The 24,245-nt window shown below is 42.0% G+C and overlaps 1 protein-coding gene across 1 annotated transcript; it reads left to right on the top strand.

The window, feature by feature from the left end:
* The first annotated feature begins 49 nt into the window (after positions 1–49).
* SUMO1 (small ubiquitin like modifier 1) lies at positions 50–24,245 on the top strand. Its single transcript, XM_068245110.1, has 5 exons — positions 50–189; positions 9,342–9,419; positions 12,259–12,336; positions 20,987–21,058; positions 23,603–24,245. The coding sequence occupies exons 1-5, from the start codon at positions 178–180 to the stop codon at positions 23,669–23,671; spliced, it is 309 nt and encodes a 102-aa protein (XP_068101211.1). The 5' UTR covers positions 50–177; the 3' UTR covers positions 23,672–24,245.

Here is a 24,245-nt window from a genome sequence, read left to right as displayed (position 1 = left end):
GAGAGCCATAACACACAAGAGGAACATCAACATGTACGTCAAAACTGAGGGCCGGCCCGGAAGTGACGTCACGCCCAGGACAGGAACCCCAACCTTGTTTGAGAGTGTGTTATTGTGCCCGGAGGAAGAAGAGGAGAGCGGCTGGTGGCGTCTGAGAAGCGGCGGGACTGTAGCAGCATGTCTGACCAGGTGAGGGTGCGGAGGATCGCCCTCTCCTCCCATTATGTGTCCTGCCTTGGTGGGGGGAGGATGGACGGGCTGGCTGCTCCGAGGATTGCGCCAGGCGCAGGAACGCGCATGTGTCGGAGCACAGACAAATCCTAAGCGCTGGCTTATGTAAGGGTGTCCTAGCAGCCTCCGCATACAGGATTGTGCGTTATATAATGGAGGAGGATGGAAGTATGTCTGTCCTGAAGAGCTGCCGTCACCAAGGCTCGGTGCACAGTGTGTCAGGGTCTTGTAGCTGATTATGCCTATTTAGAGGCACAGTGGAGGAGGCCTCACAAAAGTGGAACATTTATTCTAAATATTCTCTTGACATCTGTCTTTATTTTGGGGAAGGGGATGCTGAGTCAAAGAGTGTTGAAGAATGTGAAAGTGTAAATACTAGCCTAAGAAGATGAAAGACTTTGTATCCTATAAAGGTTCTCCGATCCCCTGTCCCTTAGTGTGGATTACATTCAGAGTTGGCCTTAGAGTACGCGGGGCCTGGGGCGAGTGTCATATGCGGGGCCTAGAGATATATGCTGTGGATACACACGTTGTGGAAGCACACACTGTATAGGTTAGATAGGTAGGTGCCTCCAGTATAGGTTAGGTAAGGAAGGTGCCCCGCAGTATAGATTAGACAGGTAGGTGCCCTGCAGTATAGATTAGACAGGTAGGTGCTCTGCAGTATAGATTAGACAGGTAGGTAGGTACCCTGCAGTATAGATTAGATAGGTGCCTGCAGTATAGATTAGATAGGTTGGTGCCCTGCAGTATAGATTAGATAGGTGCACTGCAGTATAGATTAGATAGGTGCCTGCAGTATAGATTAGACAGGTAGGTGCCCTGCAATACAGATTAGATAGGTAGGTAGGTGCCCTGCAATACAGATTAGATAGGTAGGTAGGTGCCCTGCAATACAGATTAGATAGGTAGGTAGGTGCCCTGCAATACAGATTAGATAGGTAGGTAGGTGCCCTGCAATACAGATTAGATAGGTAGGTAGGTGCCCTGCAGTACAGATTAGATAGGAAGGTGCCTGCAGTATAGATTAGTTAGGTAGGTACCCCACAGTATATATTAGATAGGTGCCAGCCTGCAGTATTGATTAGGTAGGGTGGTGCCCTGCAGTATAGATTAGATAGGTGCCAGCCTGCAGTATAGATTAGATAGGTGCCTGCAGTATAGATTAGATAGGTGCCTGCAGTATAGATTAGATAGGTGCCAGCCTGCAGTATAGATTAGATAGGTGCCTGCAGTATAGATTAGATAGGTGCCAGCCTGCAGTATAGATTAGATAGGTGCCAGCCTGCAGTATAGATTAGATAGGTGCCAGCCTGCAGTATAGATTAGATAGGTGCCAGCCTGCAGCATAGGTTAGATAGGTGCCTGCAGTATAGATTAGATAGGTGCCAGCCTGCAGTATAGGTTAGATAGGTAGGTGCCCCGCAGTATAGATTATATAGGTAGAAGCCCTGCAGTATAGATTAGATAGGTAAGTGCCCCGCAGTACAGGTTAGATAATGTGGCTGCAGTGCTGGGGAGAGTGGGCATAGTTGTTAAAACTCACGTGTCTTCACGGATGCTCACAGCTACCATCTAGTTCCTCTCTCAGCATCTGTGTATTGGTAACAGTGCCCTCCTGTGGTGACATGCGGTCACGTCATCCCAGGGGGCGCTGTTACCAATACACAGATGCTGGGAGAGGAAATAGATGGTGGCTGTGAGCATCCGTGAAGACCTGTGAGTTTTAACAACTATGCCCGCTCTCCCCAGCACTGAAGAGGGTGCGGGGCCTGGGGCAATTGCCCCACTTGCCACCCCCAAAGGCCGGCTCTGATTACATTCCCAAGTTACCCGACAAAGGGCTGGTCAATAATCACACCTGGGCCGCGATCCTCTTCAGGCATGAGTGGGCCGTACAGTGCCTACCTGTACAGTAAGCTGGAGCCGCTACTGCGAGGGTGCAGCACGGTTGTTGTCATGCCAGAAGTGGATTCGGCCTGGAAATTAAAGAAGGTCCCCGATAGAAGCGGAGGACAGCATGGAAAGCCTCTGGAGGATACAGAGACTTCTTTTTCCTTATATAAGTATTTACCTTTTGGCATTATAAGCCTTTGGTTCTCTTTAAAAAGGAATTCCACTCTTGCTATGAAATTGATGTAGAAATCAAAGCTGCGTGAGTGTTTTGGTGCTGGTATGGTGGAGCCTCAGATAAAAGTTCTCCAATCACAGCACCCTAGTGAGGTAAGGTAACTTCAGGTGGAAACTTTCTCTGGTCTAGAAGATGTTTCATCATTTTCACAGAACAAAACTTTGTACACGTGCTAGAAGGGACAAGGCAGATAATCGCCTCTGCCGAGAATCTAGCAGTAGCCCCCGATGCCTATTGATCCCAGCCAATCATGAATCCAGCAGATAAACCCAGCGAAGAACATTGTTCTCATCATGCCTGCCATGTGAAGTCAGTTGCTCGCTGAGCCATTATCACTCCTGTATAGCCTAAGCCCTGCAATGTTGTCCGAGGGATTGAGTCCTGAACCTTGTTAGGTGATGGCAAAAGCTCCACTGTACATTACTGATTCAATGAGTCCTCTGCTCTTATAAAGAGCTCTCACAGTGTGTGTAAGGTGTGTGTGTGTGTGTCCTAGTTGGACAGGTCTTACCTGGGTTCCCAGGCTGTTTGGTAAGAACAGCCATGTAGAGCATTCCTTCTACTTAGAGACAACCCTCTGTGGGTCCAGAGGAACCCCAGTGGAGACGTGTAGAAGCTCATGATTGGAGGTGGATACCATCTGTCAGTTTGGATCAGAGGAGAGCGTGCAGACAGCACAGGGCCAAGCCCTCAGAATAGGGAGGTGGTGACACTGCGCAACGGCTTCTGCTCAAGTGATGGTACCTTGAAAATGCTGCACTCATGTACTATAGTAGCGATGTGAGACCTTTCCAGCTAGGGTAGTTAGTACCTGTTAACTTACACACACTATGAGCACTCTCTCTTGCTTTTCTTCTATTTGCAGTGGATAACCAGAGCTGCCCAGTGCATACTCCATTGCCAGACCGCACTACTATCTAGGGTAAATCTTGCCCTAACCTTGACTTGCTGCTCCTATAAAGTTATATTTTCCTGCCAGGTCTTCTTGTGAATTGGTCCCAGAGGTCCATCTGCCGGCTTCTGCACTAGCGCTTTGCTGATGATAAACAAGTAATAAGGATGCTAACTAGGCAATCCAAAAATTAAAATCACTTACTTTTCTTGTTGAGAAATGACCATTCCCCAGTTTACCTGACTCTTACTTGGTACACACAACATTTGGTACGTACAAAGTAAGTTGCAGGGCATGCTGGGTTGTCCTGTTTTGCTTCTCTACTTTCCCCTCAGACTTAACTAATGCAGCCTGATTGGCTGAAGCCTCTTTCCCTCCTGTTTTCCCCTCCCCCTCAGTGTAAAATGTTCATTTTAATTTCAGAGAGAGCCGATCAGTGGACTTTTCCTCCGGTTTTACTCATTTCTAGAGATCAGATGTTAATAATTTTGAGTTCATCCAAACTTTATTATGCAGATTTATGGTGCTTAGAATTGGACTAAAGACAATTTTCAGCCACTGCATATGACTGGTCCAATTCAGAGCTGTGCAAATTTGCATAAAATTTATCAAAACAGGAGCCTCAATTTATAATGATTAGTATCTGATTGACCATCTCTTCTCCTATTTAGTGATGTGAAATTTGATTAGGCAGTCCCTCTTGTTCTACAAAATAGATGTAAGTTCCAAGTTGGGTTTTCCATGATTTGACCAGTTGTTTTTCCAGTACATCCCATAGATGCTTGATCGGGTTGAAATGTAGAAAATTTGTAGGCCAAAAGGACATGATTCATCAGACAAGTTCATCTTCCATTGCAGTACGGTTTAGTTTTGACACTTGAGTGCTTATTGTAGGTGTTTTGATGGTGGCCAGAGATCTTCATGGGTTCTTGGACTGGTGTGCAGTCTTTCATCCTTCCCTTCCTCCCTATATGCAGGAATCTATGATGCAGTGTGTACTGACCTCTTTCTCTCATGACCTGCGTGTTTCATCAATTTGAGCTACATTAGTCCTTCTATAGGATTGGACCAGACTAGCTCCTCTTTGCTCCCCATGCACATCAATAAACCTTAAAGGGAATCTAAAGTGAAAATAAACATATGATTTTTATGTGTGGTACAGCTAAGAAATAAAACATTACGAGCAGAGAAATGAGTCTAATATCGTTTCCAGTACAGGAAGAGTTAAGAAACTCCAGTTGTTATCTATGCAAATGTGCCACTGATCTCTACGACTTTCAAAGTTGCAGAGAGCTCTGTCTTCTGAAGCTTGTTATCTCAACTGTCTGTCACTGTACTTTCTTTTTCCCTGCAGAGGACAGTTCAAAAGTTCACTTGCCTGCTTTGTAAAATCATTTATAATGCTGAGTAGTGTGTAAACTGCAAATATTAGAGAATGATACAATGTTATAAAAAAAACACTATACAGGTAGTCCCCGACTTGCGTACGCCCAACTTACAAACGACCCATGGATGTGAACTGCATGGATTCAGTGATTCCATGGGAACAAGCCAAATCATTTTTTTTTCAAATTGGGCTTGTAGTTTTTGAGAAAATTGAGTTTAGAAAATTCTAAGAAAAATGGCTTTTAAACTTGTATAAGCAGGTACAGAGGGGGACACTGGAGGCATGGGGGGCACAGAGAAGGTACAGGGGACAAAGATAGCACATTGTTCCAACTTAAGAACAGATTCAGGTTAAGAACGAACCTACAGTGCCTATCTCGTTCGTTAACCGTGGACTACCTGTATAGCTAAAAATATGAGAATATGTTCTTTGCTACTAATGTTCTAGTAATTATCCGTACTACACGACCAATGCATTATATCATATTTTTTTTTCCACTTTAGTGTCTCTTTAAGTCACCTTGCTGCAGGGTTCGCTAGTTGTCAATCCTTGGATGACTTTTGGTAGGTTCTAACCACGGTATACTAGGAACACCTTGCAAGACCTGGCATTTCGGAGAGACTCTGACCAAGTCATCCATTGCTTACACACATACAATCAATTTGCCTGCTACAGTGTTTGGACACGGATACAACCTGAAAACAGTTATGTAACTTCTATGCTACCCCATGTAATACTAAGGCTAGTTACACACCAGGACGTTGCGTTTTAGGGCACGTTATAGGGCACATAACGTGCCCCTAACGCAACGCCTGGTGCTCTCTGGTGTGGACGTCGGAGTGAGCCGCGTTGTGCAGCTCACTCTGGCGTCCGTGATGCGTACTCTTGGATGCATGCGGCATCACGTGGTCCCGCCCGGCCAATGGCCGCACAGAGCGGGCGCTCCAGGAAGTAAACACTGCACGTCACTGAGTGCAGTGAATATTAATTAGCCATGTGCCCGGCCGCTCTCCCCTCCTCCCCAACATGACTGAGCATGTGCAAACAGTCTAACGTAGAACGCACAGCATGCAGCACTTTGCTGCGTTACAATGTAACGCAACGTGGGCAGTGTGAACAGCCCACTTGTGTTACATTGCTGTGCGTTGGGGGAGCGTTACAGGCTGCACTAACGTGCGCCTGTAACGTCCCTGTGTGCAAGAAGCCTGAAAGTACGTGGTGTAACGGCAGAGAGTGGTGGTGGTAGCGATCAAAGTTACAGACTTGGTCAAACACTTTGATCTGAACTGTGCGACCTAGCGGCAGCCATTTTTCATCTTTCGGACTAGGGCCGACATTGGACCTACACAGGAAAAGGCATAGTCCAAAATAGGATTGCAAAAGGTTTATATGTCGGCATCCGGGCAGTGTTCTCCCCAGAATTTTTTTCTAGCCGGGTGGCATGAAAAAGTAGCCGGGTGGGGCGAGATGAGAGAATGCAGGGCCAGTGCTTCTGTGAGCAACTCTGCTTACAGCATAGGAGGAGGTGAGCCGATGACAGCTGGGTGGTCATCAAAACTAGCCGGGTGGAGCACCCAGCTAAAAGAGCCTGGGGAGAACATTGCCGGGATGCTTTGGTTTCACAGTAGAGGTGTTGAAAGCTGATTCCAGATGCTGCACATAGCCCAGTATGCGCCCTACACTCGGGATAGAACTTACAGTCCTGGGTTCAGTTCCAGTTGGTGCTGCTCTGTCTCAATCCACAACCTACAACTTGTACAAAACAGACTAGCAGACAAAAGAGAGAGAACTTGCCTGACCGAAAGCTACACAACCCAGTCTACCCATTTCTCTCCATCCATAGCCCTGCCCTGTTCTACCTGATGTCCCACACCGCTTTGGGAACTCTCGCGGTCTAGCACGGTTGCATCATTACAGAATTACAAAAAACCTCATGACATTGTACATATGAGCAACACAATTTAATAACTAAATTAAAAAACAAAATGAAAAAATTAAGGAACACATACAAACCAATAACACTTACTTGCCCAATCGCAAAATCGTATGAAGCTGGTGCTGAAGAGCAAAGCATTTATAGTTCACAAACATCTGACAAATGTTAAGGAAGCCAAGTAATCAAAATACTTGCATAATTGCATTTTGTGCGCGTAATAGTTTACGCACGCTAAGTTAAACGCGTGTGATCGTCGCATCGCAATGAAAACTTAGGAAAACAGTTGTATTTAAAAAACAAAGTTATATAGAGTTGGTAGGGTGACACTGGTTAATAAGGGTGTGAGTGTTACATAGTTACTCAAGGTGGCAGACAGGTCCACAGTGATCAGAAGTGTACGGCTGCATATATGCGGTACCACAGGGTACACCAACATAACATAAAGTCTCCCCCCCCCCCCCCCCTTCCCCCACTCTGAGTTTCCCTGCTGTCCAGCTGATCCTGTATTTCCAATACTTTCAGCCACCGACCTAGGAAAAAAAAATCATCTGAATATCACTGTCATGATTTAAGTCTGGCTATATAAGCCGCATTTTCCAGGTGTGTGTTTCAGACACAAATGCAACCAAAAGGATCAGCAGGACTGATGGGCAATTGTTTCTTAAAAATAAATAAATATGGCAGCCTCTATAGCTCTCTCACTACAGTGCACCTTTAAGAAATATGACGTACTTGATTCATGTAGCTAATGCTAGTGGTAGCAGAAACATATTGCAAAATTACTTAAGCAGTATTTTGTATATAACCTTTTATGCACTTTGGTTGCTGGGATATGTGCATAGAGGTATGAGCTTTGCTTTTTTTGTATTACAGCACTGTTTATTTAGATAAGACATTTGCTGACAGTAGAGCAGGTTGGTCTTGTCTCTTCTCAGGTAAAGAAATCTCATTTACTTACGGAATATTATTCCTCATCTTTTCTGCATAGTGAACCTGCTGATTCCACATTCTGAAAGATGCTTTCTCCACGCGGAGCTGAATCAGCAGCACTGCGCCTATGAAAGGACATCAGGAAGCATGAACAGACTATGTTAATGGGGATCTGACTGCCAGAGAAAGGAATGCTATTGGAATCATTCCTTCAGCTGCCAGCAGTCTTGTCAGTTTGTGACTGAGACCTTGTTGGTTTAATGATGTTACCCATAGTGTGTGCATGCGATTGACAGATGTGGGTTTTGCAATATAATAGAAGTGATTTTTTTTTTCTTTTTTTTTTTTTCTTCCTGGTTTTCAGTTTTGACTGTAAGGGCTCTTTTCCACTATGAAATGCGATTGTGATCGCGTTTGCAATCGCATTTCAATTTCCACCATGCGCTTAAGCTACTATGCTCATTATAGTACAGCTCAATCGCATACAAAACGCGTCAGGACGATGATTGCGCTTTGACCAAAATCTGATCGCACTAATGGAAATTGCTGCTGCAGTTTCCATTAGTTTAATATACCTTGCAATTTGCGATCAGAATCAAATCACAAGGTAGTGGAAAAAGGCCCTTATGTATGACCTCCCCATTAGCCCTCCTTATCGTGCTAATCTTTTGGCCTTTGCTATCATCATGAGTGGCACAAGCATTTAGGCAGTAGAGAAAAGCTTGTCAGAACACCTAACCTGCATACTTGGGCCTCAATTCATCAAGCTGAAAAGCATCAAAAGTTACCGCATGGCAAGCTGAAACTACCAAGCAGTGAGGTAAATTATTGACGTGCGGTAAACACCTCAACAAATGTCAGTAAATGTCAATTCTTCAAGGTTACAGCATGCGGTAAAACACAGTAACCTACTCGATATTTACCGACTGCTCTCCTCTGTCGAAGACCAGCTTCAAATGCCTTCCTTGTGGATATCTCCACGATTCACAGGAACAGAGGGCCAGTAGGAACAGCTCTGTCTGCGTGGATGGTGTCTGAGATTGAGCAACCTGCTGTTAGGCTTTCCAAATCCTGCCCCCCCCCCCCTCCCTTCCCCAAACAAAAGAAGAACCTTGGCCCAATCCCAACCATAAGCCGTATCTAGGATTAGAGGTTAAAAATATTCTGAACCAAATTTATAGCTTCTACGGTGGTCTGATGGCCTTCCTCCCTACACCATATAGCTTCCCTGGTGATCAAGTTGCTCTTCCCCATGTAGCTTCCCTGGTGGTCTATTGCTGCCCCCCCCCCCCCCCCCCCCCATATTTGAGTAGAAGCAACAGAGGTGCTTCTAGATCACTCTTACCTGATCCGGGGCTGGAGACACCACACTGGGTTTTGCATCTGATCTGTCCTCTTTCGGCAGCTTGCTTTCTGCGTTCCTTCATCTCTTACACATAACATGTAGGCGAAAAAAGAGTGTGAGTTGCAGCCAGTGGAGAACGAACTGGATGCGAGACCTGGTGTCATCTGACCATGGATCAGGTGAGTGTTCTTTGGGCACCACCGCTGGTGCTACTACTCTATTAGGTGATGCAAAGAAGGAAACCATCTTATTTGCCCACAGCTTACTGAATGGGATAATTTTTCTATAGTAACCAGAAACAATCAGCATAAAGCAATACTGGCAACCTTACTGAATGGGGCTGTGCTTTCCACTTCAGGTTTGCTTGAAGCATAGCTGGAAATTACTTAGTAATGTTGTATACTTTTTTTTTTTTTTTTTCGTTGTTTCTGTTCTTTGGATTGTTTGAATGTATGTGTAGAAATTGTTTGTTCTTTTTTGCCTCTGTAGGAAGCCAAACCATCTAGCGAGGACTTAGGAGACAAGAAAGAAGGTGGTGACTATATAAAGCTGAAAGTAATTGGCCAGGTAAGTGTCTTTAAAGCTTAAAGTGTACCCGAAATGACATGAGATAAACATTTGTATGTACAGTGCAAAACATAACCAGTTTTTTTATTTTGCGGCCTGTATTGAGCAAAGTTGCAGCCGTAAATGGTTTCCTGGCAGAATACTTGGACTTTGCAAAGGCCTTCAACACTGTTCCCCACAAAAGTTGGTGCAAAAGTTGAGGATGCAAGGACTGGGGAAGAGTGTGTGCATGGATAGGGAACTGGCTAATGGACTGAAAACAGAGTTGTGGTCAATGGATCATACTCAAAATGGGTGACTGTTAGCAGTGGGGTCCCACAGGGGTCTGTACTGGGTCCAGTGCTCTTCAATGTATTTATTAATGACCTAGTAGATGCAGTAGAAAGCAGTGTTGCTATTTTTGCAGATGATACAAAATTGTGCAGAATCATCAACTCTCAGGAAGATGGTGAAATATAGCAACAGGATCTGGATAGGATGGCTATATGGGCACATAAATGGCAGATGAAATTCAATGTTGGAAAATGTAAGGTCATGCATTTTGGTCTTGCACCATACAAATTAAATGGGATACAGTTGGGGACAGCAAACTTGGAGAAGGACTTAGAAGTACTCATCCACAACAAGTTAAATAATCGGATTCATTGCCAAGCCGCTGCAGCTAAAGCTAATAAAATTTTGGGATGCATTAAAAGGGAAATAAAAACTTGAGATGCTAGCATAATATTGCCCCTGTTTAACTCTCTAGTAAGGCAACATCCGGAATATGGAATTCAGTTCTGGGCGCCGCATTACAGGAAAGATACTACAGTTTTAGAGCAGGTGCAGAGACGAGCAGCACAATTGATACGTGGGATGGAAGGTCTCACTTACCAAGAAAGGTTAGATAAACTGGGTTTATTTAGTCTAGAGAAAAGACGTCTTAGAGGGGATCTAATTAACATGTATAAATACATCAGAGGGCAATACAAAAGCTTGGCGGATGAGGTTTTTTGTCCCTAGGCCTTCTCAAAGGACTAGAGGACATGATCTGCGCATGGAGGGAAAACGTTTTAGCCATTTATTTAGGAAAGGGTTCTTTACAGTAAGAGTAATTAAGATGTGGAATGCATTGCCACAGGAAGTGGCAATGCATTCCACATCTTTATCACTCTTACTATACCTATATTCTATACCTTAATATACCTATATTCTATACCTGCATTTAAAGGGGACTTAGATGCTTTCCTTGCGTTGAATGGCATCCATGGCTACAATTACTAGGCAATGCCCAGTGATGTTGATCCAGGGATTTGATCTGATTGCCATCTGGAGTCGGGAAGGAATTTTTTTCCCCTTTTGGGGCTAAATGGACCATGCCTTGTAAGGGTTTTTCGCCTTCCTCTGGATCAACAGGGATATGTAAGGGAGCAGGCTGGTGTTGTACTTTGTTCTCTGGTTGAACTCGATGGACGTATGTCTTTTTTCAACCTAAATAACTATGTAACTATGTAATACAATTTCTGTGGGCAGGAAGAGATAGAAAAGGTCAACAGTTCATGTATTTTAACTCCTAAACACTTAATAGGCTGCCACTGAGCAGAGACAGAAAAACATTCAATATTTGTAAATGTTAAAATATAAAATTCTAAGGGATATCTGAAAAAAGTCATTTATAGGAGAAAGATAAATGCAATTGTTTCTCACGTTTTATTTTTACGTTGGGTTCACTTTAAGGAAATGGCAGATCTCAAGTGTGCTATATTACTGCGTCAGAGGACATAACGCAATCCAGAATTGAAAGGTTTAGCTCAGAAATGCTATGGTAATTTCCTTGGATGAAATCAGAAGTGCTAAAGGGTCAATATGCTATTATGAGCATGTTTTAGATTTTTCAAACAAATTACAAAAACACTGGACACCATTTTATTTTATTTATTTATTTTTTTACTACAAATCAAATCATGAGTGGGACTTGCATCTGAAGGTTCAGGGCGGTGTGTGTGTATTAAATAAACGGTAGAAGAACTGGTAGATAATGCATAAAGGGTTTGGGAAGGGGGTTTGGGTCAGCAGGTTATAGCTTTTTTTTTTTTTTTTTTTTTTTTTTTTTTTTAGCAGACCTGTAGATTTACCCAGATACTCCTTTTACTATTTTCCTCTAAAAGATATAAAACGCTCATAAATATTCTTCTGTCTGATTAAAAAAAAAACATTTATGGTAATTGAAGATAATACAAAGAGAGCATAGCCAAAGTTTTATGAAAAATATGTTGATGCCAGGAATTCTTGAGAAAAAAAATCGCTGGGCTTGGGCATGCTTGGCACTGTGCTGCAACATCTCTTCTTTCAACATATGAAAACTTTTTGGGACCGATGAAAACAGTAGCTGAAAATCTATATTTTTTTTTTTCTAACCATGGAGCTGTTGAATTATGTGCATAATTCAGTTAGAGATTGAATTGCCAACTGCACAAGGATTTCACAGAGAAAGACAAAGGCCCATTTGCAATTCGCTTTTTCTCCCGAGTTTTTTTCCTAGGTGTTATTTTTGCACCTTGACATAAAATGCCTTTTAAATCACCGGCTTTCCAGTTTTCATTATGCCATCCTAACTTTTAAATAGTGTTGCTGTCAAAATGAGCAGATATTTTTCATCTACAAATGGAGTTTCTAAGATATATATATATATATATATAATTTTTTTTTTTTTTTTTTTTTTCATTTGACACGTCCTATGTCATTGTGCTATTTTTAATTAAATATAACGTTTTTCAATTTATACATCATTGCATTTATTTTTTTGAATTGGGAATGTATTTTGCATCTGTTTAATCAGACTTTATTTTTTATTGATCAGGACAGCAGTGAAATCCACTTCAAGGTAAAGATGACGACGCACTTGAAAAAGTTGAAAGAATCCTACTGTCAGAGACAGGTACGGTAATTAAGTCGGTGACTGTCTACAGCGTGTAAAGTGTCTGATGAAAGCTGAATTGTTTAGTTGTGTGGATTGTTCTCAATTTACAATAGTTATGTTCTGTAATTCTGTTTGAAAATCAGATTTTTGTACAAGTTGAATTTTAATAGCTCAGGGGCATCCAGCTGGATTTGAAGTTTTTGTTGAGGCTGTGCATGTAAAGCACTGCAAGATCCACCAGGCTAATACCTTCACTGCTCTTAAAGAGATGAAAAACGAACTATAACAAGTAACTTGTCTATATATCTTATCTAAAGTTTACATAGCAAATCTAGCTGCAAACAGCTTCAACAGTAAATGATTATTTCTTCCTGTGATACAAGAGCGGCCGTGTTCTGTTTGTCACATTACACAGGCAAGCTGCTGTGCATCTCCAGCCCTCAGCCTGTGAAAACGTCACTCACCTCTCCTCCTCCCTCCTCCCCTCTGCCTCTGAAATCTCTGCCTAGTAACACCACCTCCTCCTGCCCAGACTGAGCTCCCATAAGCCCTTGCTACATCTGTCTCAAAATGCCAAGGCGCTGGAGGTGTGGGCAAGGCTTGTTTAGTTTATAGGTAATTAAAGTAGTAAAACAAAAACAAAAAATATTTGGCTTGAGGAATGCCCTATAAATTATATAAAACACAATTATACAATGAGTAAAAGTTTATCTTGGATCCACTTTAAGCATAGACCACCTAGGCTTATGCTTTGGGCACCACCTAGTGGTCAAGGGTACTCATTACACCCTTTCATTATAGAGTGTCTTCTGTTTAATACTGTGCAGGAGCTCAGCAAACTGTTGAGGAGGGAGAAAACCTATTCTGTTCTCCCTCTGCATCTACCTGGGCATTATGATAGCAGCTTATTAAAGGAGAAATCTCAGGAAGTCCACTCTCCCCTCATTGTTTGAGGCAGCTGCTGCTAGTGAGCTGTGTAGATCCTGGCTGCACTGTAAGGAGGGGTGGAGGCTCCAGGTCCTGCAAGGAGTGTGCTGAGGAGGAAGAATCTAAATGGTTTCCCTTACCTAGGTAATACATGTGTATGCAAGTTTGTACATAGAGTTAATTAGCATTTTGCAAGTGAAAATGTGCATGTATGTTTTTGATAAATTGATGTATGTGCTTTGGATGTTGGTAGTTCTTTGCCCTCACTATTTTGGGCACAAACTGAGACTTGAGGGACTAGATATAAACCATGTTTGGAATGTAGACTGAGATCGTGTTAACACAAAATGTTGCCATGCTATTTGTGGATGTGATAGGAATATTATTAGCGCCATATCAGATTTTTTACCATAGAACAGCTCTATCAACCATTTTGTAACCATGTCCAGAAGCTTTAGACAGACCTGCACACTTCTCAAAGTTGCTCTGAAAAAGTTTTGCTTACTTTGTTCAGAATTTTCATGCAAAGCAGTGATGATCTGGGGAGCTTAACTGGCAAAGAAATGTTTATCGCCATTACAGGGATCACGAACATACCTTCAGTTATATCCAGTATCCACGGACAAAAAACTTTGCAATCATATATTCCTTAACCTCCCTGGCGGTTAATTTTTTTTTTTCAAATGATGAAAAAAACTTTTTTTTTTAATTTTTTGTTTTTTTTGTTTCATGTAAAGCTACCAGAGTGCTAGCTACATGAAACACCACTAGAGGGCGCATGTGGCCCTCTAGTCCGATCGCCGCCGGCAACAATAGCAAACAGGGGAACGCGTATAACGCGTTCCACTGTTTGGCTTCTCCTGTCGCCATGGCGACGATCGGCATGACGTCAGCCGACGTCCTGACGTCAGGCGCACTCGATCCAGCCCATAGCGCTGCCCGGAACTCATTGGTCCGGGCAGCGCAGGGCTCTGGCTTTGGGGGCCCTCTTCTGCCGCTGCGTGCGGGCGATCGCCGCAGAGCGGCGGCGATCAAGCTGTGCGCGCAGCTAGCAAAGTGCTAGCTGCGCGCACAGCACTTTACATGATGAAAATCGCCCCACCAGGGGCTGGGATATCTCTCTGTGCGGCATAGCCCGAGCTCAGCTCGGGCTTACCGCCAGGGAGGTTAACTAGAGTGTGTGTGTGTGTGTGTGTGTGTGTTTTTTTTTTTTCTTTTTTTTTTTTTCCGCTCAGTATTCCAGTAATGGCGCAGTACAGTGGACCAGAAGCTGTCTGAACACCTGTGTAATTGCCAATCCAACTGTAACTTAGGCCTTATACTCACTTTTCATTGCAGATGGCCAAGCAATCGCAACTCCTGTGATCACGCCTCATCAGCACTGCCGTGCGTTGCGCTGCTGTTTCTATTCACTACAGTGAATGGGTCAGCGCTAGGCTTTGCAGAAAATCTGTGCATCAGTGCGATAGCGCATCGTGCTGCTGCACAAGGCATGTAGTCCGAGCCTCAGACAGTGCATTCTATGCACTTCTGATGTTGCTGCATGTCGCACACTATATGGGTTGCCAAAATGTGCACGGCAATGTGTGTGTATAATGTGAACAAGGCCTAAAAGGCAGTTGTAATAGGCACAGCATGGACGCCGTCACACAGTGCTGAATTACAATGGAATGGCGGAATATTTGACGATTTTGTGATATTACTGGTTATTTCCCTAGGAATGCATGGGGTAGAGGCAGTGCATTGATGTTTGTACATTGCGGGAACTGTACTGCAAAAATAAAAAGGCCCTTGGGGTCTTATTAGACAAAGTGTTATGTGCAGGCAAGTTCAGGGTTGTAGCAGGTATAAAGGCATTCAGGTATAAAATATATAGAGAGGGTGACTTTTGGCAAAGGTCACATGCATAAAGGACACCCGAGGTGAAAATAAACTAATGAAATAAACAATTGTATCTATCCTCCTTTTTAAGATCTTCCAGTTTTAATTTATATTTAAATCTACTTTTTAAGTTTTTACTGTTGTATTGTTTTTGCTCAGTGACACATTCATTGAAGTAAGCCAGAGCTAAAATCTGTGAACTATTGACCCTTTTTATCTCTTTCCTGCTCTCGAAAGCCATTTTCTGCTAGGAAAGTGTTTTTATAGTTATCAGTGAAGGTCACACTGTAGTCTGACTCAGTCCTGGCTCATACAGGAACTGTCACTTGCATAACTGATGTTTAACTCTTTCAGCCAGAGAAAGAAAAAAGGAACACAGCATAGTTATTTGTGTGCTAGGCACTGTACATACCTATGTCCATCTCGTCATGTCACATCACCTCGGGTATCCTTTAATATGTATCTTTACAAAATTTAATTTTAGTTTTTTTTAAGCATTCTAAATATGATGCAGTTTTATTTCTTCAATTTTTTGTTTGGTGGGGAGGAGGGTATGTGTGACACCCCAAGAACAAAAACTAAGGGCACAGAAATGGCTATAACCTGCCCTGCTGACTGTATACAGGCGGCTTGCATGGTATTAGGTGTGCCAGTAACAGGGAAGAGTCCTTTCCCTCGGATAATGATTGTTCAGCTTGTATAAACCTGTAAAGGCATTCCTTTTCTCTGATGGCTTTCTTTATATAGGTAGTTCGTCATGTTTTTATTTGTAATCCCTGGAGCAAATTTTACAAAGCATTATTTTGTGTTGTAGCATTTTTCCTGGGAACAGAGGGAACGTTTGGGGCTTGTTTACGCCCAGTTTTATGTGGCAATAGATGTTATTGGAGGATAACTTTTATTGGACTGGAGATGAGAAATACATTTGAAATTGTTTTTCAGAATGTATTTGCTGTAAAATATTGAACTCTCTTCTCTACTGCTTGTCATGTCAAAAAGAGTTTCCTACTGGAAGTGCTAAAATAAATCTAGTCACTTTTACATGATGTGCTGACGTTGCAGATGGTAACTGGCATGTTTGTTAAGGATATCACTGGTACTGACGTGATTTCCATTTATTCTTATGGAATTCAGACCAATCGTCAGCATCACTAAAGAGCTTGCAGTAGGAGTTTCAGAAAAGCCAGCCAGCAGTCAGGCCTGTAGCGTGATCTGGCCTCATTGAGCACAATGGCATATACAGTGCTCTAGCATTCTGTAACCCCCAGTGATAGCCAGGAAACACCTGCAATGTGAAGTAGCTCACAGTCAACACCAGAGGTAAGATAACTGTCAGGGAAAAAAAGTTCACTGATAGATCAGACTAAAGATGTCGCCACGTGTGATAAATTTCAGAAAGTAAATCTGGGTGAGAAAATATTTTACAATGGACAAACGGTGACTAAATTTATAAAGTAATATTGTTAAAATAATCAATTTTATTTCTTACACTATTTTCACTACTGTTCCTCTTTAACCCTTTAGAAGCCAATTTATTTAGGCTTGCAATTTCTCCAGGCCAATTTATTTTGGCACTTTTTTACTTCTTTGTTAGAGTTCCTAGTTTCTAATTACCATTGCTGCAATGTGTGTATATATATATATATATATATATATATATATATATATATATATATATATGGACTTTTGTCACTAGGGGGCAGTGTGAGACAATAAAAGAGGACTTCTGCTTTCAGTGTCTGTTCTCTGCTTGGAGAAGAGAGATCAAAGTAAACTAAATATTTACAGCACAATGAGTTCTGCCAGCTGAAGACAAAAGCAATGTATTATGTTAACGTGAGATAACTCATTTGTGGCTGTTAACAGGTTAAGGTCTGGTTTCCACAAGCCGGTGTGCATCTTGCAGGCACACGCCAGCACTTGAAGTGATGTGAGCTGAGCATGCATCACTTAGCCATGCAATGCACTGCTAGGGATTTGGGTGTGTGCTGCAGCATGCTGTCCAGATTTACAATGGCTTGCGATCTGAATGGTAAGTCATTAGCCTCATAGGAAGCATTTCCCCGTGCGACTTTCCTGCAGAGAAACATTGTAGATTCAGACTGAATTCTGCCCTAGTGGAAACTGAGCCTAAGAAGTTAGGCAAATGGTTTGCTCATCATTGTCTCTGGACTATCACACTTTGTACATTGTGCACTTGTCATGTATTATCCATGGTACAGCAGCTGAGTAGGACCACTATTGCGAAAAATAATAAAATTTGAAATACACGTAAACGCATACAAATAAGAAGTTCATTTCTTCCAGAGTAAAATGAGCACTAACGTACTTTTCTCCTACGTTGCTGTGACTTACTGTGGGTAGTAGAAATCTGACAGAACTGACAGGTTTTGGACTTGCCGATCTTTATAATCCTATTGATGCTGTATAGAAGAATCATACTTTTCACAGATTTGAAACTGGACACAATCTCCAACTATTTTAATTGAGGATAACCAAAATTGTATCCCCCTTTTCCACTGATCTCCATTCCCACATTAGCAATCCTAACTTGATTCTGAAGGACCTCAGCAGTGTAGAGCAAATCAGCTAATTTTGGCGCATTTCTGATCATTTGGACATCGCCATAAGATGTATATGAGTATCATGGCTATAGCAACACTCATTTGACTAATTTGGGCGCCAGCAATAGCCAGAGCTTAAATAGGGGGAAAAAGGTAATTTTAGTCGCCAGAGATGCGCTGTTCAGGGCCATGTACTTCCTCCATCGCACTCCATTCGCCAGTATTGTTCTACACAAGCGCAGCCTTAATGATCTGAGCATGATTGGGTGGTGCGCGTGGCCGGGGCCGTGAATGCACAATAGTCTGTGACTGAGCCAAGTCTCAGACATTACAGGGATAACAGCGGCACAGTAGAGGTGACCAAGAAAACATTGAGGGAATAGACTGACTACAGTGTAAAAATCCCTCGGTCCGTTTTGACTCAGGTACACTTTAAAGTGAACCTGAGGTGAGAGGGATATAGAGGCTGCCATATTTGTTTCCTTTTCAACAATACCAGTTGCCTGGCAACCATGCTGATGTATATGGCTGCAGTAGTGGTTGAATAACACCAGAAACAAGCATGCAGCTAATCTTGTCAGATTTGACCATAATGTCAGAAACACCTGATCTACTGCATGCTTGTTCAGGGTCTATGGCTAATAGTGTTAGAGGCAGAGGATCAGCAGGATGGCCAGGCAATGTGTATTGCTTAAAAGGAAAATGTCAGCCTCTATATAACTCCCATCTCGGGTTCACTTTAAAGAGGAGCTGTCAGCCATACCATCTCTGAAAAAAACACACATAAGTAGATAATTGCTTGCTCTACTTACATAACATGTATTGCACTGTCCACATTTTGATTTTAGTGATTTTTCTACAGTAAAAAAAGAGAAAATCCTTATTTCCCATTTTAACGATGGCTGTTTTGAAGCTAATCCTGATTTCATTTCCTCTCTTATGCTACGTACACACACAACTTTTAATTGATAAAAGAACGACCTAAGTAAAGTTAGTTTTAAAAGGTGTGTAACGATCTGATCGTTAGAACGAACGTTACATCACGTAAAGCAACTATTGCGCCTGCGCATAAAAATGAGAAGTTTCACGGAGAAATTGGGAAATGCGCATGTCAAGCCTAGTACGAACGACCGTTTCCAACGATGTACTACTTTTGCAAACGATCGTCGTTGGTTAAAATCCGCCGAGACAGAACTTTTTGTAGCGATTTGGCTCGTTCGTCGTTTGCCTTAATAGTCGGTGGTTCGTTTTTTGTAACGATCATCGTTGGTAAAGATCGGGGAACGATCGTTACAAACGACTATAGTCGCATGTGTGTACGCACCTTCACTCTCCTCTGCCTGATTGTGTATGTTTTGTCCACCCTTCCCTATAGAAAGTGCATTGTCTCAGCATGAGAAATATTAACCAATTGGAGAGGAACAGAGGTGTGGGAGGGGAAAACAGGAGGGAGAGAGGCTTCAGCCAATCAGGCTGCATTAGTTAAGTCTGAGGGGAAGTAGAGAAGCAAAAAACGGACAACCCAGCATGCCCTGCAACTTCCCTTTTGTGTACCAATTTTTGTGTATACCAAATAAGTCAGGTAAACTGGGGAATGAAGAGTAATGGTGATTTTAACTTTTGGATTGTCTGGTTAACATCCTTATTGCTTGTTTACCAGATAAAAAGAATTAATTTTATGCCCGACAGTTACACTTTAAACACACTAAATTGAATTCAGCCATGGCTATAAGGAGTATTTCCATTGGATTCTCAGCTGATCATATAACTCACTTCCAGCACTCCTCACATTTTCTTTGAAATAAACCTAACACCAGATTATGCTGCAAAGGTTTCTGTATGGCTAGCATGAAAGTAACTGGCACTTATATTACAGTATCAGTGCTCTCACTGGTTTATAAACGGCACCAAGTTATAGACATCAGACTTGCTGAGAATACAGCAAGGCAAGGGTCACATTTGACAAATGTGCATTGGTTTTCTTGCAGTGAAAATCAACATTAGAGCAGACAGACCATTTAAATCAATAGGCTTAAAAACTGACAGCCTGTTCCAAATTTGTAAATACCAAATTTGTTATCTTTTTTTATTTATCTGCTGTGGAAAAATTTGATTTTTTTTTTAACATACAAAATCATGGATACAAATGTGTGCCTAAGGACTGTTTTACACCAAAAGTGCTTTACAGTGATTTTTCTGTTTGCAGCAATAATGTAATCAGGTGGGCTGTGTCACACTATTTTTTTTTATTTTTATTTTTTGGGTGTGAAATGGCCCTAAAGGGAATTGAAGTACGGTTGATGTCTGTTTAAAGGAGAACTGTAGTGAGGTATATGGAGGCTGCCATACTTATTTCCTTTTAAGCAATACCAGTTGCCTGGCAGCCCTGCTGATCTATTTGGCTGAAGTAGTGGCTGAATCACACCAGAAACAAGCATGCAGCTAATCTTGCCATATCTGTCAAAATTGTCAGAAAAACATGATCTGCTGCATGCTTGTTCAAGGTCTATGGCTGAAAGTATTAGAGGCAGAGGATCAGCAGTATAGCCAGGTAATAACTGGTTTTGCTTAAATGGAAATAAACATGGCAGCCTCCGCATAACTCTCTCTACAGTTCTCCTTTAACACAAGTATCTCAGGGCGTTTCTTTCCATTCCTGGACTTGGGATGCATATACACATACCACTTCCATGTAGTATGAGGGCCAACAGATTATAAATACTATGAACAGATAATGTAGATACCTTTTTATACTACATGGTGGTAAAATTGGCCAATCGCTACCCAATCAAAACTGGATGTGTATGCACCCTAAAGGGGCCCACAAATGGTACGGTTTTCAGTGAAAAATTGACTGAGCAAACAAGATAAACAATGCTATCACAAATAAAATGTTGTAATACTTCGATTATTTCATCCATCAACAAACCAATCCGTACTTCTGATCCCCACCACAACAGATTATACAAACCTTTCATGATACACTAAAATGTTATCAACAGATGATTATCGTTCACATAATATATGGCACCTCAACAATCTGATGGCTCAGGTGATTCTGTGCTGAAGTTTGTAACATTAGTGGGCACCTTTAGTCCTTAGGGGATTGTGCAGTGATGGTGCATAATGTGCCTTCCACTAAAGAAATGCAAACAGTAATGACATTTATTGGGCCTGTTCAGGAAATGTCTGCTATGCACTGTGTAAATCTTATTTGTGAACGTTTCTGAAAAAAAAAACACCTATATGCACCTGTTAAATAGCAAATTAACAGAATTCTCTCTTCTTTATTTCAGGGTGTTCCCATGAATTCTCTAAGGTTTCTTTTTGAAGGACAGAGGATCTCCGATCACATGACCCCGAAAGAGGTTATTGATATATTTTCCATACGTTGTATTGCAGGAGCGCTATGCTGTAATTGATAAAGGATGTCAGTGAGATGCAAATAATTTTGATTTGATGCATAATTCATTTTCTATGTAAATAAATCTTGAAAATTGACCAATTAAATTTCACCTCACTTAATTGGATTGGTTCATTTTCAAGCTGCATACATTTGCGGAGACAAATTGCATAACTTTGCATCATCTCAGAATGATTTACATCTCATTGACCATCCCTGTAACGGATGATGTTACATGACCGCTATAGTTAAAATATCAATATGTAACCTTTCAAGACATTCACATAATAGCAGAATAAAATCCTCAATATACTTTGCTTCAAATATCCTCATCTGTCAGAAGGGGTGCAGACAGGGGTATGGCTCACCTTTTTCACTTGGACTTACAAATGTATAAAGAGGAACTTTAACTCCGGAATAAAGGGATACTGTAGGGGGGTCGGGGGAAAATGAGTTTAAGTTACCCGGGGCTTCTAATGGTCCCTCGCAGACATCCTGTGCCCGCGCAGCCACTCACCGATGCTCAGGCCCCGCCTCCGGTTCACTTCTGGAATTTCAGACTTTAAAGTCTGAAAACCACTGCGCCTGCGTTGCCGTGTCCTCGCTCCTGCTGAGGTCACCAGGGGCGTACTGCGCAGGTGCAGACTGTACTAGGACTGCACAATACACTCCTGGTGATGTCAGCGTGAGCGAGGACACGGCAACGCAGGCGCAGTGGTCAGTGGTTTTCAGACTTTTTTGGGGGACCATTAGAAGCCCCCCATCCCTTTAAACTTCATCCCAATCAGTAGCTGATACTCCCTTTGCCACAAGAAAGGTTTACCTTTTCTTAACTAGATCAGGGGTGTCTGTATAGCTGAAATTGTGGTGAAATCCCTCCCATAGTGTGATGTCATGACCGTGGTCCACACAGTTTCCTGTCTGTGAACCTTGTTGCATTGTGGGAAATAACATTTTTTTGGTTTTTTTGCCAAGAAAGCAATATCTCCCTCGGTGCGTAGGTCTCTCAGTAACAAACATTCTGCACAGATCACCTGGCAGAACTAAAGAGTTCATCACCAGTTATACATTTCAGAATGTAAACCAGGGAGAGGAAATATTTACTATGACTGACTAATCTGTTAATGATCTTTTTTTTTTTTTTTTAAAACCACGTATTGTTATTTTCATTACAGTTCCTCTTTAAGCCTGGCACTTGCCCTCAAGATGGTACACATCTTTAATTTTGACTGGCCAATGATTTGCCAATTTTACCACTTAAATGTACTGCAAGGGTTAAGGAATTGTGAATACTATGAGCAGATTGTGTAGGCGAGCGCTCATACTACATGAAATTGGTGAAATTGGACAGTGATTGCCCAATCAAAAATTGAAGGTGTATACCAGGCTTTAGGCTTCTTGCACACAGGGACGTTACAGGCGCACGTTAGTGCAGCCTGTAACGCTCCCCCCCAACGCACAGCAATGTTACACAAGTGGGCTGTTCACACTGCCCACGTTGCGTTACATTGTAACGCAGCAAAGTGCTGCATGCTGTGCGTTCTACTCGGCTAAGCCGCGTTAGACTGTTTGCACATGCTCAGTCATGTTGGGGAGGAGGGGAAATTATGCTGGTTTCAGCTTGAGAAATGCTCCTTATAGCTATATACTGCTGTGTATTGGTATGTAGCCCTCCCAATGATGTCCCAGCCTAGAACAAACATTCCGCAAAGATGCTCCTTTCCAGCGGTAAAGATATCACCACCTGTGACAAATTTCACAATGTAAATCAGGGTGAGGAAAGATTTTACAGTAGGCAAACACTAAATCATTTATGAAGTAAAGTAAAAATAAGGAATTGCATTGTTTTTAGTACAGTTTCTTTTTAAGCACTGTAAATGAACATACTATGGCAAGAATTTAATTTGTTCCCTCTACAACTTGTATCTCAAGTTACTGGTATTGTTTAGAAGGAAATAAATATGGCAGCCTCCATATTCTTCTCACTTCAGGTGTCCTTTAAACAGAAATAAATGTCAGCCTCCACTTATCTCTCACCTCGGGTTCCTTTTAGGGCTCTTTCACATTACCAAACATGTGCACAAACCGATTTCGTGCACGCGTTAATGACCTGCGGCATGACGTCAAAGATGCGGTGCGACGCCGATTAGCGGCGGTAGTTCAAATTCACCCGATGGGAAAACGCTTCGTCTGGTTGATTCAAAGCTCCCAGATGCGTTACAACGTAACGCTCTGGAATGATTTGTCTAATGTGAACGTTATCATGAAAGTCAAATAGACTTTCATGTTACCTTTCTAACCGTATCCTAGGAGCAATCGTCAAAACGCACGGAACAGCTCCTAGTGTGAAAGAGCCCTTAAGGTTTTTTTTTTAATTATTTATTTTTTACTGAATGGGGGCTTTAAAATGAGAGTCCCTTGCATAGTCTCTGTTATGTACATTGTATACATTCTTGGTTATAAGCAAGTCTTCATAAATCTGCTTTCTGGCTTCTATTCTGTTTTCCAGCTGGGCATGGAGGAGGAAGATGTTATTGAAGTTTATCAGGAACAGACTGGGGGACACTCGTCATTTTAACCTTTTCTGAATTTTTTTTTCATCCTTTGTTTTGGCACCTCTTTTGTTTGCCATGTTGGATTTTTTAAAATTTTGTTTTATAATACGCCGTTTTATCTTCCCTACGTACTGTTTTATTTCTCTTAACAAGCCAGCCCGTCATCACTTCAGTATCAATCCATTTCAGTGACAAGAATACGTACCAAGATGAGCAACGTCTGGAGGCTTCATCAATCCGTCTGTCTCCTCGGCTTGTGAAGACTGAGGAGCCAGCATGAAGATCACATACCAAGACAGGAGTAAAGCACTTGCTGGGGATTTTTTATTCTTTTTTTGAACTGCTTCACAATTGAGTAATCCATTCTACCATGATTATTTTCATGTTCCAGCGCCTGCCTAGGAGATGTAGGAATTGTGTTCTTAGAAGTGGTCATGCTACACAATCCCTTATGTACAAATGTTTGGTGTATCTTTTATTTTTGTGGGGCATGGGTTTTAAAAAAAAAAAAAAAAGAAAGAAAAAGGAAAAAAAGGCATTGTCTGTATTGGCTTAAATTGAAGTAATATTAAAATAACACAAGAAACATTTGTAAAA

This window comes from Hyperolius riggenbachi, chromosome 7 (assembly GCF_040937935.1).
Source record: "Hyperolius riggenbachi isolate aHypRig1 chromosome 7, aHypRig1.pri, whole genome shotgun sequence".
NCBI lineage: Eukaryota > Metazoa > Chordata > Amphibia > Anura > Hyperoliidae > Hyperolius > Hyperolius riggenbachi.
This window is presented reverse-complemented; position numbering and strand designations above follow the sequence as displayed.